The sequence below is a fragment of the Chelmon rostratus genome, chromosome 8 (genome assembly GCF_017976325.1).
Source record: "Chelmon rostratus isolate fCheRos1 chromosome 8, fCheRos1.pri, whole genome shotgun sequence".
NCBI classification, from domain to species: Eukaryota; Metazoa; Chordata; class Actinopteri; order Chaetodontiformes; family Chaetodontidae; genus Chelmon; species Chelmon rostratus.
In genome coordinates this window covers 22,030,444-22,047,503 of record NC_055665.1, presented here as the reverse complement: position 1 = coordinate 22,047,503, position 17,060 = coordinate 22,030,444, and the positions used below count along the sequence as shown (strand labels likewise).

The following is a 17,060-nucleotide window of genomic DNA, read 5'->3' as shown; positions in this document are numbered from 1 at the left end:
TTGGAGGTCTTATCAGGCAGATAAAGGGGAAACACCTGTGGGAATGTACTGTGGGCAAGCTTCCAGTATCGTGCCATAGGTTTATAAAATTATTTAATGCAAAGTTCACAAAGTTCTGTTTTACTAAATTAGCTCCTTCTTTACCAAAGGGGAAAACATTTATATTGGCTGCTGACATTAGTTCCTAAAAAGCAGGTAAAATGCTAGATCAAGATTTTTTAGGAGAAACTTGCAACTCAGCCTCGCTTTACGCTTGTTAGCTTGATGTGACATTTCTATCAATTATTCCTTATTACCCACATGTCTGCAAAGACTCTAAAAGAGGTTAAATACCAAATACCCTGTGAAGGTTGAATTATAGATTGCAGCATTGTTATCATATGCTAATCCATGACACTATAACTGAACTAATACGCGTGTACATTTTGATCTCATGAATAGTGAGTTTAGTGAAGCTGACAATATGTCACACTTGTCACGATCGGCAGATTTTAATCCTGAACAGCCATTATATGACACAGCAGTGAGCTTGTTGGATCATTTGGCTGAAAAAGTACTGAGAGCCAATAACAATGGTGCACATACTGACAGCAGATTTACTGACGAAAGAGTACTGTGTGAGGGCTATAATGTATAATTAAGAGTAATAACTGGCATTACAATGTTAGAAACAGAGAATTAGGCATTTTGATAATATGCTAATATGCATATTGCAAACAGTAGACAGATAAATTCTCTTTTGTTATTGCGTCAAGGAGAGAATGTGATTAGAAGTTCATACAGATGCCCACCTGTTGAATAGACATAGATGATCGGTTGTTTGCAGGAGCTGAATATCATATGAACATCTGTATTTCTCCAGTTTCTTTTACTTAGTGTGAGACTGATTTGCCTGTCTCTGCAGAAAATAAAATAAGAGAAGCAGACAGTTTTAGAGGACTATGTTCTCCCTAAGGATCTGAAGGGGAACATACAGTGATCTAAATATATGTCAGTGTTGCTTGTTGTCATCTTTGTCCCACTTTCTTCTTTCCCTCTGGTTGTCATTAGTCTGCGAGCTCAGGCAAAACAGCCTACAGAGTCAGAGGGGAGCAGACGGATGACACATGGGACAGAGAGGCAGTCGCTTTGGGAGTATCTTCAGAGATTAAACAGTTAGGGCAGGCGTCGCGTAGAAAGGGTTTGATTTGATACTGTAACTGAGAGGCAGAGTCAAGAGCAACGGATAGAAAACAAATAAGACTCACTGACACCTCAAATTATCACTTGTTCCAGAAAGACATGAACAAAAGATGTTCATATCAGATAATTCAAACTTTGACAAATGAAAATTTGTTTCACTGAAGCTTTATTTGTTATTCAAATGTTCTTGTACCGCTCTTTCCTTTATACAAACAATACTAAAATGGAGCAATGGGGTATTAAGAAAATCTCTCTCTCACACACACACACACAGTCAGTGTATTTGATCACACATACATCTGCAAAAACACATACAAAAATATCTTTATAATCAGTATCAAGTCATTCAAAAAGCTGCTCATTCTAGCAACGCATTCACACTGTTTATGTGCCACTCAGCGCTCACTTCCCTGCACTAAAAACATTAGCAACATTCAGACGCACAGAACCACGAACATGTTACTGGCACGAACAACAGAAGTCAGTTAAGGGCTTTGTCTCACAAAAACAATTCTACGTTAGAGCAAAGCCATCCTTGGGACGAGTGTTTTCACTTTTCAGCACCTCTTGAGTAGTTTGGGGGCAGTCAGCCTTTGACAGGAGCTGTCACGGGGGCCTAACTGCATTACCACTGGAATTTAGCACCAGCATTTTTTTTCAGATCATTTATAATTGCAGGCAAAAGGGGACTTCTGCAAAGAAATGGCTGAGGCTAGTGGTCCCCAGAGCTGTCACTACTGACGCTTCATTAACTCCAAGAAGAGGTACTACTGTGCAGATAAACATTAAAACGATCAACAGACATGAAATATCCCCGTCTTTACTCCACATGACCCAAAAGGTACAAGATTTAGTAACGAGATTTGTTCTAATTAGCTTAGGGAGAATAGTTTAATGTACACGTTCCCCATCTTGTCTCTCTTAAAACATTGAATAATTCCCCTACAGTATTATTATTTAATAATTAGTGTTAATTCCCCCCTCTCCTCATGTCAGCACTTGTCTGTGAACTCACAAGTGTCTTTTTAATGTGACACTGATGTCCTGATAAATAATAATAATAATAAAACAAGTAAAATAAGTTTGATTTTTTTTCTTGTATAAACAGGCTCGACTGTTTTTATGCATTAATAACTAGAAGCTTGAGTCAATCTGTGAGCTGAGGCTGACACAGTCTACACTGAGTCTACACATTTTTCCAGTAGTCAAAAAGTTGAGATTAAATTAAAACTAAACTAAAGCAGGTAATAAAATGAAATAAGATTGTGTCTCCAGCATGATTAAACAGATGCCACTAACACGCTGCACCCATCAGGAAACCCTTACAAGGCATTTAAAGCGACAGCCTCACATTTTTCTTCATAAGGCACTGTTAACCTACCAAAAAAACATTCTTGCATTGCACTTTGTTAGCACTGTTAGTCTTATTATAACCAACCTATAAATGCTAGCCTGCAGCAGATAGCACCATTAATATCCAAGCCACTGTGCCACGTTTAAAACCCCCAGTGCTCCCAAACCTCTCATGAGAGATAACCTCTAGATGACCAAAAATAACATGAGAGTTATTAATCATTTCATAATGTGAATGCATCCTTTTCTTTTCACCATCATTAGCTCATCGCTAACCACTCATCAACTTCGATTGTGCAAAAGTAAAAGCTAGCGAAAAGAAGAAATTGTGAGTTTTGGTGAGAACTTCCCAGTCCCGGTTGGCTTACCTTCATTACTTGATTCAGCATGGTTCAGACAGTACAAACACCCAGCAGATGTCTCTGTTAAATCAACCTGCAGCAGCTGATAAGTTCTGGTAAATCAACAGTTTTCAAAAGTGTTGTTTCTTACAAAGAATAACAGAACGAACACGGCACCCTGCTCCTACTGAGAAGAAACACATTTGACTCATAAATTCCTATTTATGGTCATATTTTCCATTCTCTCAGTGTGCATCAGTTTCCTCCCCAAAAGAGAAACTCCAAATATATTTCCTCTCAGTTTCTCCACAGCTTCTTGTTCAACTACTCTATACTTAGTATACCATGATAACGGCTATCCAGCGCCGTTCACATGGTAAATACATGAAGCATTAAATTTCCAACTGCTTCAGCACAAACAGAGGTTTCTTGGGGAAAGTCTGACTTCTCTCATTAAATAATTGTGTTGTTTCTTTCAACTCTTAATCAAAGTGTTGCTCATATCGCACCATCCCATCACTTACAATTACAACTGTGCATGCAAAACAACAAAAACAGGAGCATGTTGTTGTATTGTTGCATAATATATTCTATAACTATTTAAACTATGTCAGCTTCTCCTTCTGTGTGCAGGGGTATAACTAATGCCCAAGATTATCCATAGAAACTATCATAGAGAGTTTACTTGTTCTGCAGAATAGTCAAGTCTCCTCACCAGGAGGAGCTGCCATCCTGCCTTAAAAGCCTTCATTAGTAATGGTTTCACTGGACAGTTTGAGAGCTGTGTGGTCTAATTGGTATTTCAAGTGTCTTTCCACCAAGCCAGTGCAAACTAAGAGTGGGAGAAATACCGACACAGTCCACAGTACACACTCACAGGATCAGCAACTGACAGTAAACGTTCACACATACATGCAAACACACAGGCACACGCACGCACATGCACACACATACACATACACATACACACACACACACACACAAACACACACACACACACACATACATAAACCAGGCCTCTCTCTCCTCTTGGTATGCTCTTTTGTTGTGGCCACACAAGGGCAGCCTTTGTATCAGACTGAGAAGTATGAGTGTGTCTACGAGAGAGTATGTGCATATTAGTCTTGTCTGTTTATTCATGAGTTTGTTTGTGTGTGTGTGTGTGTGTGTCCGTCCTGGTATTTGTGCCCTGTTTATGAGCTGCTCTCCCACTGTGCTGGCTTAGATCCCACCAGTCGGCAGGAGGGCACAGACAGAGGACAGGACAGAAAGTGAGCCTCCTTTCACTCTTCACACTGTTGCATTGTTGTTGGAGCGGGCAGGCTGGTGTCGAGATGGGCATGGAGGGGGAACCGTGGAGGAGAGAGGGGGCAGATGGAGGGGGAACCGTGGAGGGATGCCAGCATCCTGGTAGTGGTGGTGGTGGTACCAGAGATGTTCCTTCAGTTAATTTTTGTCTTTCTACTCTGCCTGCTGAGCTCTTTTTTTAGGTATTTTTCTCAATCTTACAATATAGCAGAAAACCTCTCCCCATGTACTTCCAGTGTCACAGGTTGAAATCCTGCATTGTATTGTACGATCACATTTCTTGTCCTCTTTACTCTGTCCCAAACAATAAATAACACAAAGGTTTCCCATTTTAAGTTGCTGTATGCCCTGTAGGGACTGTAACGAAGGTGAGATGAGGCGCACTGGTATTCCACATTGCCCTCTTGTCCCGAGGTGTTGGGCAGGCCCACCAATGCTTGTATTCGCAAGGCAAAGCACTCAAACCCTACTGAGTCTCCATGCTGGATGTCTGTTGCATCCGGAAGAGCAGCTATCTTATTTAAGGCTAACAGATGGGGGCGCTCAGATCTTTCAGTAAGTGCTGCCATGTTGTCTGAGTGTGGAGAGAGAAAATTGAGGAAGGAGTCTGCAACCAGGCAGGCTTCTTCCTACATCAAGCAGTCTAACAACACATGATACTTAAATTGTTCACTTGCATCATGTGGCATGTTCTCTAAGACTGATCGGAGGTGAGGTTGTTTTCTAAGGAGGGGAATGGTTGGCTGTCCTCGTAGTTTGTGTCTTGTCTTGTAGGGTTAGAATTCTGCTGGTCGAGGTGGGTGTAGTGAGGAGCGGTGGACGCTGGAGAGCCTGGACTGGCGTAGGTTTAAAAGGAGAGGGGTTGCGATACCTCGCTGGAAGGTGAACTGCTTTCCCTAACAGGGATATTCACTTGTCTTTGAAAAAACACGGTGGACTGAGAGCCTGGTAAAAGAACATGCGGAGGGGGTTTTCAGTCTACTTTGTCATTGTTGTTGGAGTGAACAGGCTGGCACTGGGCTGAGCACGAAGACGAGAAGGAGGCGGAGGAAAACGTTTTAGTGGTGGCGGCGGGTTCCCTGGGTTTGTGTTTCTGATACAGGGCGATCGCAGCCAGAATGCTAATGATGTGCACGTGGAAGTACATAGACCTAGGAAAGAAAGGAAGAAAAACCGAGTGTAACTTGACGTTAATGTACTGTAAGGAGAATAATAGAATATTAATATACCATTGACATGCCACTAAAAGCCTGCAAATATATTTATTTTAAAGCTGCAGCAATTAGCAACAGAAAATTAACCAGCAGCTATTTTGAGAATCGATTCATCTTTTTTGGTGCATTTTTTAATGGTTCAAACATCTCGAACGTGTGTATTTTCTGGTTTTATCAAATCTATCTTTGGGTTTTAGACTGATGGTTGAGTGAAAAAAGACATTTGAAAACGTCACCTTTGTCTTTGGGAATTTGAGATGGGCATTTTTTTACCATTTTCTGATATTTTGTAGACTAAGAAAATATTTTTAAGGTCCAGTATGCAGGGTTTAAGGGGATCTATTAGCAGAAATGGAATCTATGCTTTCATTAGTGTATAATCACCTGAAAATAAGAATTGTTGTGTTTGTTGACTTAGAATGAGCCCTTTATATCAGCATAGGGAGCAGGTACTCTTCAACAGAGTCCACCATATTGCACTGCCATGTTTCTACAGCAGCCCAGACAGGCAAACCACTCTAGAGTTTGCCTTCTGCATTTTTCATGTTTTTAGCAGCCACCGTAGATTCTCCTTGGAAAAAGGGGTAAGGCAAGGCAAATTCAGTTGGTTGCAATGTGCAACCTCACCACTAGATGCCACTAAATCCCACACACTGGTCCTTTAAGTATGACAATTTCAGTCTGTTTGTTGGATCCTCAGAAATATTAACATATTTGTTGCAATACACCATGTACACGCTGCAAAAATTACCAGGAGCAAGCCCACAGATTCATGGCCACCAGCTATCATAAAACATTGAAAAGAGGTTGGACAAGGACTGCACTGATACTCATATCTCAAAACCACATCTCACTGTTTCTCTCTTATCATGTAAAGGCTTTGTTGAAACTTCAGTATGGATGCGGTTAGCTGCATGTGTACAGTGGATACACCCAAGCTTCAACACATACAACACACACATGCACACAACACTGGAGCTGGTCTGTGCATGTAGACACGTTCTTCACATGCACACTAGAAAACAAGATGGCAACCTCACAACAGCAAGAAAGAGCTGCTTTGTTTTTTGTAGAGAGCAGGTGCATCAGTGAGGAAATCAATCACCAGTAGCTGGAGCATGCACAGCTGGTGAGCTTGTACTGCATACAGTTTGCACAGCTTTGGACAGTGGGCAGATGACCTCATGAATACAGCAAGCATGAATTGGGCTTAAGAGGATACGAGGACTAGAAATGATTATTACATACCTGTAATAAACCAAAGTGGGCTCTACTGCAAGAAGAAGAAAAGGCATGACAGTGTAGCAGATGGCCAGCTGAGTGGCTGCCCAAGTTAAGATGTCGTAAGCCAGCTTCAAGCCTCTGAGGCCAAGGAAGTAGTGGCGAATAGACTTCCGCACCTGGTGAGTAGAGACAGGCGAAGAGACATGGATGAATGTCTACACCAGTAAAAGGACTGGTGTATTTAAACTATAGTGCTGGTGTAATTCTAGCTTCCCCAACTAAGTAACATGACAAGCATTTATTAGCTTCCTTTAAAGGTTTTTTCTCTCTGTATGTTGTATTTTGCTCTCTCATCCACAGGTCAGTCACGTGCACTTATAGGTTCTTCTCTGAAAACTCAGATGAACTCATCCAACCTGACCTCACATACAGGAAAGAGAGAAACAGCTAGACCACAGTTTTTTGAATAAAAACACTTCTAATAAGAAAGTGTGCATGTTTTTTGGAAATTTAGTCAAAATAATAATTGGAAAACTGAAAAAATACTGACTGGCTCATTTTAAGAGTGTTTCTCCACTTCAGGTTTTCCTTCCAGTTGTACACTGTAGTTTTAATTTGAATTTCCAGAGCGGGCAGAGTACTCACATTTCGTGCTGCCATCGTGATGGGGATGGCAGTGATAAAGGTGAAATAGTACCCTGGATAAACACCGTGCCACAAGGCAGACAGGATGAAGGTCAAAGCCAACCTGTGCTTGGGCACTCGGTCATAACACACCCTGAGGAGATGAGAGGAGTCAGACACTTTCAAACGAGTGTATGAAATGGAAAGCTGGGTACATATTCACATTTGCAGCACTTACATTTTGAGCCAAATTCCTGTTCGAATATTCCAGTTGTCAATAAATGTCTTGAAGCTGGTTGCAGTCTGAAAAAAGATGAATAAATAACCACATAACAGTAACTTTGTGCTCCAATCCTTAACTTATAGCCTGACTTTGAATTGTGCATGAAGTATAACACAGTATAGAGGGACCATGTTCTGGTTTTGAATCATGTGAAACACTGAAGGTACCTCAATCCCTAAGATGTTGAGGTTGCAGATGAGGTCCCACGATGGCTTTCCATTTTCATCCATGCCCAAGAAACCATAACCAGCAGCGTTGTTGACTGCGTCAGCTGACAGGATGGAGTGAAAAAACAAAGCCCGTGGTCCCATCATGTTACCATCTGATAACTGATAATTACAAGAGAAAAACACACACACTAACAGAGCGCTCACCTAGCGTCCATGCGAAGTAGAATTTGGGCCTTGCTGCTTGTATGGAGAAGAAAGCGTAGGTGAGTCTGGTGAGGAAGGGGGCGTGGCTCACAAAGTGGGGGTCCACGTTATATGTTATCGGCAAGGACCGAGTCACAGTGAGGAAGAACAGCATACAGCCGCAGCAGACCAGCAATTTTTGACAGACAGCGTTCTGCAGGTGGTGATGGAAATACACATGATTAATGGACATGAAGACCACTGGACCATCCAAGTCACTCCAAAATGAGGTCACGCTGAGACAAAGATGACAGCGGTAGGACTAGGTGCAAAAACTGAAGACTGCATGGCTGCATGTTAGTGACACTATCAGAAGCCTCTGTGGGTGAGGGGCCATTTGTGTTTTCTTTTATCTAAAACATTTAACATGTTAGTGGCCATATTTACAGCGATTTTTGAAAGCAGCCCAGGTTGCAACTACGCTTAATAATGAATAATCTATTAATGGCAGAATAAAGAGTGTTATGAGGATTTTCTTGCACTCACCACTTCATATTAATATTAGAATTTAGCATTAGGTTGGTAACATTTTCAGACAGCCCAGCAGAGCAAAGCAGAGACATTGTGCTCTGTCTCATGATACACCTCCTGATATGACAGGAAAGGTCTCAGTGACAAGTGCAACCAGAGGACTGAGCAGTCACAGATGAACTTACCAGTGGTGACGGCTCCAGTGTCTTATCATAGCCGTTCTGCCCATTACACGTCCCGGAGTGCTGCCTGAGCCTCCTGCTGATGTGCCTGCCCTCTATGAAGTCTGTGTAGTCCTTGTAGTTACTGCATGGTCCCACCAAGACACTCAGGAAGTTCAGATTGTAGCTCAGGTACTCGATGAGAGAAGGCCTCGCACTGCACACAGAACAATAGGGGAAATCATTGAAAACAAAACGGAAGGCCCTGTTACTTTCAGTGTGATAGCAGTGATCACTTCAGGTGAAATACAGGAGTATTACTGGATATTTTCATCTATGTTGGGTGGAAACATGAAAAAAGCATGCCATTTATTTTTAAATAAAGTTATCAATTTTAAAACAAGGGGTCCTGTAAATCTGTATTATTGCTTGGCAGATAAAACAAACATTTATTGAACAAAAAGGAAGCGCTTCTTAAAATTTCACAGACAATCCAAATCCAATCTCTGACTTAGCTTTGGCCCTTACGTAGCATTGTAGGGAACCAGGTTTGGGTTTCGTGACCTAGTTATGAATTAAAACCAGCTCCAAATAGTAAAGAACACGGAAATCATGAAGAAATCTGCTTTTCAACAAGATTATTGTTGCTGAAAGCAAAGTATTACTGGACTTCTGTCTACACTGCTGGTCACACACTCATCAAAGCTTCAAATCTTGAATCTGAATTGATAAAATCTAAGTGATATTAAAACCTACAGGAAGCAGAGGAATCTAAAAGTGAGCTAACAAACAGGAGGCAGAGTTGCGGGGTTATCACACAAGAGCAACGCTATGTGTTACGATTGTTTTTTGATACATTTTAAAAACTTTTTTTTAAAATAGCATGCATGGTACACTGATGAATGTGGTTTTATAGATTCACATGCATAAACATGTAATATTTTCCATGCAAAATGATGACTCTTTCCTAAGTTCCCAGCATGCTTTTTACATAAACAAGCCATTCACCATGATTGCATCTCCTTGTCATTGTTCTTCGTGGCTAAAGGAAAAGAAACAGTCATTTATTTTTTTATTTATTTTAAATAAGGTGTTAATTCAGATGCAACCTTCTGTGCATACATATTTGGATGGGGACACTGGGTCCATATATATAGAAATCCTATAGTGTCCACTCTGTTTACCTCAAAAGTCAGGTTTAAAAGAAAATCAAGAAAGTTAAGTAGGGAAAAAAGATGAGGAATTACATCAGACACCTGCACACTATCATTAGTCACAGAGCACAGTGCTCTGACTTGTCTCCAAAAAGTCTCCCCTCTGATGTGTCACAATGCAATATGTAATTACCACTGCGTTAAAAATGACTGGAGTGATTAGTGTTTTACACGCAGTAAGAACTTACTTTATAGCCAGAAGCTTCTGCTCCGAGGTCAACTGTTCAGATTTCTTACACATACCTGAAAAACAAATGATGAAGATATCATTAACCTGTCATTTTGGTGCTTCTCATCGGGGACCTGGTATTGTGCATTCTGGCTCCCTGCCACACTGTCAGACAGCAAGCAGTGAAAAAGATCTTGAAGTAATTGTGAGAGGATGTTGCCTCCACTATTAAAGGTCTGTGTCAATGTGTGTGTGTGTGTGTGTGTGTGTGTGTGTGTGTGTGTGTGTGTGTGTGTGTGTGTGTGTGTGCATCCTCTGCTTTACCGTCATGGAGCTGAAACGCCAGTGTGGTGATCTTCTGGGTTACTATCATCAAGGGCCTGAGTCGAAAAAAAGAACACACACTGCTGATGGAGATTCAGAGGTGAAAAAAATAAATATATACAACAAGGAAATAATAATTTTTTAGGAGCAAAAATCATTGTGGTGTTTTTAGCCTCACAGAGGCAGCCTGGTGTAGGTGTCTAGATCAGGACAGGGATCATGTTTTTACACTCAGAGGCAGAAACCACTGACTGATCAGCGAGCAGCGTGTTTGTCTGATCAGCAGCAGGACGTCCTTTTCACTCACTTAGTCTGTGACTGACTTGAAACAAAGTGCGTCCCAAACGCCTACTGAGCCTCCGTCTGAGGCTACAGGATTTATTCCACCCTGTGAATCACTTCACTCTGTTCCCATAGTGTCAAGTCTGGTGCTCATTTAGAAATCCAGTGCAATTCATTCAAATCCCTAAATTTTCACTTAATCCTTGTCTGTCTTTGAAACCAGTACAGCCTGATCTTCATCTTGAAACTCACAGTGTTCAAAACAAATTTGTGTTCTTAAGTTGATCACACCAATCCATCAACCATCCAATACTGCAGGATTTTCACACTTATCTGCAATGCAACAAACACCAATGTGATAACCTGCTTGCACGTTTAACTGTAATCCAGAACACCATACACCAGTGCAATACGATGCTTAATTTCCAGATTAGTTGCCCATTTCTGGAAAACAAGAAGTGCAGAAAATGAGGAGATGGTGGTGGGCTTTGTGGTCCCTTACAGTAAAGTCTGAACAAACTAGTTTCACACCCCCTCTCCTGGTTTCATTCACAGATAGAGACCTCTCTGTCCCAAGAATGTGAGTGTGTATGCACAAAGACACACATAAACTACATCTCTCTCACACACACACACACTCACACACACTGGCTCCTGTGTGTGAGTGGACTGCATTGTGTGCACTGCATGGAAAAGCGAGGCAGAGAGGGGCTGGCCGAGCGGCTGGCACTGCCAGCTCAATGAGGGCTGGCAGTTGGCTTTAGAGAAACATTTTCAGGGTGTGCAACGCTCCACCAGTGTAGCTTACAGACTCTGTTTTTCCACATGGACTCGAAAGTTGGCAGTGTACACAAGATTCTGACCCAGTTCAGTTTCAGTTATGCTGCCTTTCCGCCAAATTCAGAAAAGATCAGTTTATGGAAATGCTCATTGACAGGGAGAATAGCACACAGGCTAGATTAACATCCTCCAGCAAGGAGAACAACACAGCATACCAAGGTGATAATGAGGATAACACAACACTGGAAAACAGTACCAACATAAATGAATGGTGTGAAAAAATAAATTCTCTAAGTCAAATAACCTTTGCTTAAATTTCTAGGTAGGTCATTAGGCCCTGGATTACTTCAACAAAACCTCTGTGAGTAATTTCACAGACTAACACCATCTGTGTCATTCACAGCCATGAATCTGTCCAGTCCTAAAGCTGAAAGCGGATGGATCTCTAATTCAATATATGACCATACCAAAGGCTGACTCACAGGCCTGGCTGCTCATCACCAAAAGTCACGCGGAGCACAAGCCAGGCTGCCAGCAAATTCATCCAAAACAGAACTGGGCAAAGAAGTTGCTGAATACAGGAGCCACCACAGTCGGCTGTCACCTTTTAAAGGAACAACCGCACCCAGAAAACACTATCGTCCACTTTAACTGGTTTGAATGGCACCACCTCAGGCAGCATCCTGATGCATGTGCAGCTCCATGTTCAGTTAAATATTTGTTGTTTGTTGTGAATCCTGGAAGACCCAGCTCTCTGTGTGAGATCACAATGAGCAATGACAGGGAAGCCACAGCTTCCCCTCCTGCTTCACCTGGCTGGGCAGAGTCAACTGTGAACACTCCACACTGCTGCTTTTTAATCAGGGGTGTTGTATTTACACAAGGCCGTGGCACTGGTGACTGTGTAAGCAGGTACAACGCAGCTTGGACACGTTAACTGATAACATTACAACTGCTCTGCAAATGAAATGACTAATATGTTGTCACCACCAAGGTGTGGCAACGAGAGAGGAACGTGCTGAGACACCTGAATGATTCAGGTTTTCCTTACCCCGAGAAGTCCGTGGACAGTATCCCATAGTTAAAGATGAAGACTCTGCTCACTTGGCACATTGTCAAGTAGCCCATAGCCGTCACCATGGAATACCTGTATGTGGAGAAATGAACAAATCTTAATCAGACAAAAGCAACGTATTTACTGTATGCTGTTTTTATGCTGATAAAACTATTAGTTAAAAGAGATTAGATCATGCAATTTGCATGTATTGTATTTTGCTATTTGCAATATAGATTTGCTTAGTGTCCACACACACAACTTTATTACCTTTGCCTCACAGGTTTTTACCATTTATCTTACATTCAGTGTGTTAGAGAGTCCTATGTTTGATCGGATTCATTCAGAGTTACCTCCTCTCACCTTGTGCCAGTGTTTAAAGGTGCGATATGTAAGAATTGGCCGCCTGTTAAAGGTCACTCCAAACAAACAAGGGGCAGCATATCGCCACAGCAACTGCTAACTGCTGCTCACTTTGCCGTGGCTACTATCTGCAGTACTATAAGCTCAATTAACTGTGCAGCTAGTGCCTCTACTAGCTCAGTAACACATCCTGACTCGGCAGGCTCACAGTAAACCAAACAGAACCGAGCCTCTGCAATCCAATGGAGGCCAGTCTGGTGACAGGGAAGAGCAGCTCCAACCTGGATCCCGACTCTGGGGATGATGAAGACACGGCAGGCCGGGGCGGGAGATGGGTGAAGCGGAAGAGGAGCGAGAGGTATGTCGAGCTTCAGCAGAAGGGACTTTTCACATCTAACTGATGCGAATACGGGTTTAATTAAACAACAATTAAACAAACAAGAACTGATGATTGTTGGAGCGGTGGAAAGACAAACCAAGACGTTTTTGGTGAGTTCTGTTTGTTTCTGTTGAGTTTGAATGAGGTGTGCTTCATGATTAGTTAACAAAGCAATTAAGCTTTTCTAAGTTGAGTAAAAGAAAGAAACTTGGATTCAGAAGGTGTACAGCATTATTTTTCTGTTTAATAAGGAAAATAGGTGGCAGAATATTTCCTTTCTCGACATTTTGTGAGTTTATTTTGTTTATTTATCAAACTAAAAAAGCTGAGAGAGTTTGTGAAGCATAGTGAACTTGCAGCTCGCATACCTCTCCCAGCTGAAACAACAGGGGGGCTTTATTATCGGACTATCACTTCTTGAGGTACAAAGTAGTAATAATGAGACAGGACAGGCCACAGCTAGCTGGTTAGCATGCTAACTTCAGTAGATATCTCTGCAACACAATACAAAGACATCTTTGACATAATATCAAAACTGTTACTTCTTTGCTGATTGCTGATCATTCTGATTAATCCTGGAACGTTTTAAACTTGCACATTGCACCTTTCAGAGGGGTGTAATGTGGTATGTACCATAAGTTTAACCAGGGACAAAGTTTGCACTGTGTTTTGCCTCCACACTTGGAGAACAATACTGGTTTTATCTCCCTCGCCCTGCAGGTAATCCCTTTAACCGTGAATACGAGAGCAACCTAACCAAACATCATTTATGTTTTTCCATTCATAAAAGGAAAAAAAATACTACTGACACGCTTGCCAAGTTGTTTCAACCCACCACACACACACACAACCAGATATGAAGTAGCAGTTACTGTATGGACATTCAGAAAGCTACACAAACACACATGGCTGCAAAGAGGGACAGAGGCATTTAGAAATCCACACACAGTCGGATTGTCTGCGCTGATCTAACAGACTGGTCCGGCTGGCGTGTCAGGCTGCCGTTCATGTGACGTGTTTTAGCTTGGTTTCTTTCAACAACAGCATTTTAGTTCAGGCTACATTTTAACAGAAACATAATGGGACGGGGTGCTTCGAGCTGCAGTCTGTAGTGGAATGCGTGCGAGGGAGTAAATGAATGGGTAGCCTCACAAGGCGTGAGCAACGAGGAATCTTTGATTTTCAGATACAAATGTCAGCAACTGCCTGACAACAACAAATTAGTTATCAATATCATTGCCACTATCTACACCAAACAATCGACCCACTCCAAGCGACAACTTTTGACGTCAACAGTTTCTGGACTGAGCTTGTCTGACAAGTTTTACCAGAAGAAAGCAGTAACAAGAATTGCACCAATATCATGGAAATGAAATGTTGCTGTTATAACAGTCATCCACCTGCTGCTATGGTGACAGACAGACAGGTCAGTCTGGTCTACAAATAACACTTGTCACAACTTATTGATTATGAAGTACAACAGGCTCCCAGATGCTTACTAAGGAAAGAAGTATATAGCAACAGTTGTTCACACTTTTTTGCCATTGAGTTATTGCACAAAATATAAACAGTAACATAGCAAATTCCACCTAATATTTGATATATTTGAATGTAACAAATTCCAACACATTTCCATGCTGTAACAGCTCATATAACATTTTATAATCCAACATTTTGTCCCCTTAATACATCTTTTACATACATTTTTATGTGGATTTTCCATTGAAGTATGAAGACCAGCACGTACCTGTGCACATTATTGATGTCAGCTTGGACAATGATCAGGTAGTTTGCAACCACCACTGTCAGGATGTGGGCTGAGTACCTGCAGAAAAGGACGCACTCTATCAGAAAATGTGCATCATTAAGTTATGGTACAGTGTGTCAGTGCAGTCCGGACTCGTTCTCCCTGAAACCTGTCACTCATGGACCAAATGCCACCACAAGCTTTTCTCCTCTCTATCTCCTTACTGTGTACTCTCATTGTTCACAGCCTCATAGCTCATATAATTACAAGCCTGCGGTGCAGCTAACATTCAGCACTGGACCCTGCGCACGTGGCATCCACGCTGTATACTCAAAACATGTTGACAATCAAGACTGTTAGCGACTGAGTGAAAAAAAAGGAGAGGTGCATCATATGAGAGGAAATGAATGGACAACTGTGTGAGCGTGTCTCCGACTGTATCATACTGTACCATCCAAAGCAGAAGATGAGAAAAGCAATGCCAAGGAGAGTGGCCACAGCGTGCCTGACCAGGGGGTTGGCATGGCTAGGACTGAGGTAGAGACGAAACCAGAAGGCAGCAGCCAGGGCAAACAGCTGACAGGCCAGAAAATTCACCTGCATGGAAGAGATGTTGTACATTCAACAAAACATCTGTCTTTTTGATACCTGACAAAAAAACAACTCCTGTAGGAACATATTGTGACAACATGATACAAGGTTATAATGGTTTTTTTTCCACTCATTTGATTATCCTCAGTGTTCTTCAATAGTTTTGCTTCTGTGGACTGTCAAACAGCTGACTGTCACTGTTAAGAAGGAGCCAGATTTTTACACTGTCATGCGAAACTTCAGTTCCTGATGCAATTTTGGAGAGAAACAGACACAGAAAGCCTCTAATCTCCTGTGCACCATCACAATAATGAAGCGCAATGTGGGCGTCGATGACTGTTAGTGAATCACTGCATGTCTCTCCAACATGTACAACACAGCGTTAATTGACGGACTGTTTATTCCTAACACAGAGCACTATACGTAAGGCGACATGGCTTTGGAAGTGCTGTCTTATAACTCATTCATGAGCAGACACTCCTACCTGGTCGAGAGGAAAGCCCAGGCGTTCACTGACGGGCAGCAGCCACTTGGATCCAGTGGTACTGACGTTAAACGCGGCGTCCGCGCGCTCGCCCATCCTACGTAGTTTTCCTGAAGCGACGCCTCAGTGTCCTAGCCGTCTTTTATCTTCCTTTTAGCGAACAACTCACTATTTACTGTCACTAAAATGCATTGTTAGTCCGGTGACAATTCAAACCAGTCCACTTTATGACAGACCAGGTAGAGCAACTCCCTCCTCCCCTCTTCGGACTCAGGACCAGTTAAGCTCGACTGACGCAGATAGAAGACAAGTGGCATGTCCGGTTATTGCTTTCAAAATAAAAGCCGGGTTGGCGAACGTGCAAAATGTAAGGCTCCAGGTGCTGCATACAGAAAGCAAATACTGACTGTAAAGGAAAACCTGTTCTGCGTTCTGCCCCACAATGTACTCACAGAAATGTCACTATAAAAGACTACGCTTTAATCACTATAGTTCTCAAACAGCTTTTGATTTTGTGTTCTCCTTACCCAAAAAAAAAAAAAAAAAAAAAGTATGAAGGCCATTTAATAGACTTCCGGTGTTGTTCCGGCTCTTTTCCAAACTTGGCGCAACATGAGCTGGGACCTGTGCCTATTTCCCCCGTCCCTATTTATTGGTGACAAAAATACTCATTAAACAAATTTAAGAAAATATTAGCAGAAGGTGCTTGAATAAGTAATTCGAAGACTGTATCACTGTTAATGCTTTGAGGTAGATCTCTGTGTTCAATGAAACTATAGTGAGAAATTGTCACTTTGTGAATAAAACAAGTATAAAAATAGTTCCTACTTCCTAACGGTTTTTCAAAAATTGATGAGTTAGAATGTGTGTTACAGAGGGTATGAAGAAAAGCCATCTGTGTAAGGACTGAAGGCTCTTTCCTCAGAGACCATGGTGAGAATTTGCAGGGCTGAGAGTCATATGGGAAAAAAATATCTGTGAATTATTGTGCAGTTGATGCTGTGAGTCAAATGCCTAAATGTCAAGTTATCTCCCTTGACTCCCTGCAGACATACTGAGCACTTCACCTGGGATGAGTCCAAGGGTGGCATATAAAGCG

The 17,060-nt window shown here is 41.9% G+C and overlaps 1 protein-coding gene across 1 annotated transcript; it reads right to left on the bottom strand.

Moving 5' to 3' along the window:
• Positions 1 to 1,337: 1,337 nt before the first annotated feature.
• mboat1 (membrane bound O-acyltransferase domain containing 1) lies at positions 1,338 to 16,160 on the bottom strand. Its single transcript, XM_041942250.1, has 13 exons — positions 15,962 to 16,160; positions 15,338 to 15,483; positions 14,887 to 14,964; positions 12,395 to 12,490; positions 10,282 to 10,337; positions 9,977 to 10,031; positions 8,599 to 8,791; positions 7,904 to 8,096; positions 7,697 to 7,800; positions 7,485 to 7,549; positions 7,268 to 7,400; positions 6,647 to 6,798; positions 1,338 to 5,335 (listed from the first exon to the last, which is right to left on the bottom strand). The coding sequence occupies exons 1-13, from the start codon at positions 16,055 to 16,057 to the stop codon at positions 5,158 to 5,160; spliced, it is 1,545 nt and encodes a 514-aa protein (XP_041798184.1). The 5' UTR covers positions 16,058 to 16,160; the 3' UTR covers positions 1,338 to 5,157.
• Between the last annotated feature and the right edge of the window lie 900 nt (positions 16,161 to 17,060).

Coding starts and splice junctions, on each gene's coding strand:
- mboat1 (XM_041942250.1), bottom strand. CDS start 16,057: ATGGGCGAGCGCGCGGACGCCGCGTTTAACGTCAGTACCACTGGATCC. Junction 10,338..12,394: donor CTGTCCACGGACTTCTCGGG/GTAAGGAAAACC, acceptor TTTTCGACTCAG/GCCCTTGATGATAGTAACCC. Junction 8,097..8,598: donor CACTGGAGCCGTCACCACTG/GTAAGTTCATCT, acceptor CACCACCTGCAG/AACGCTGTCTGTCAAAAATT.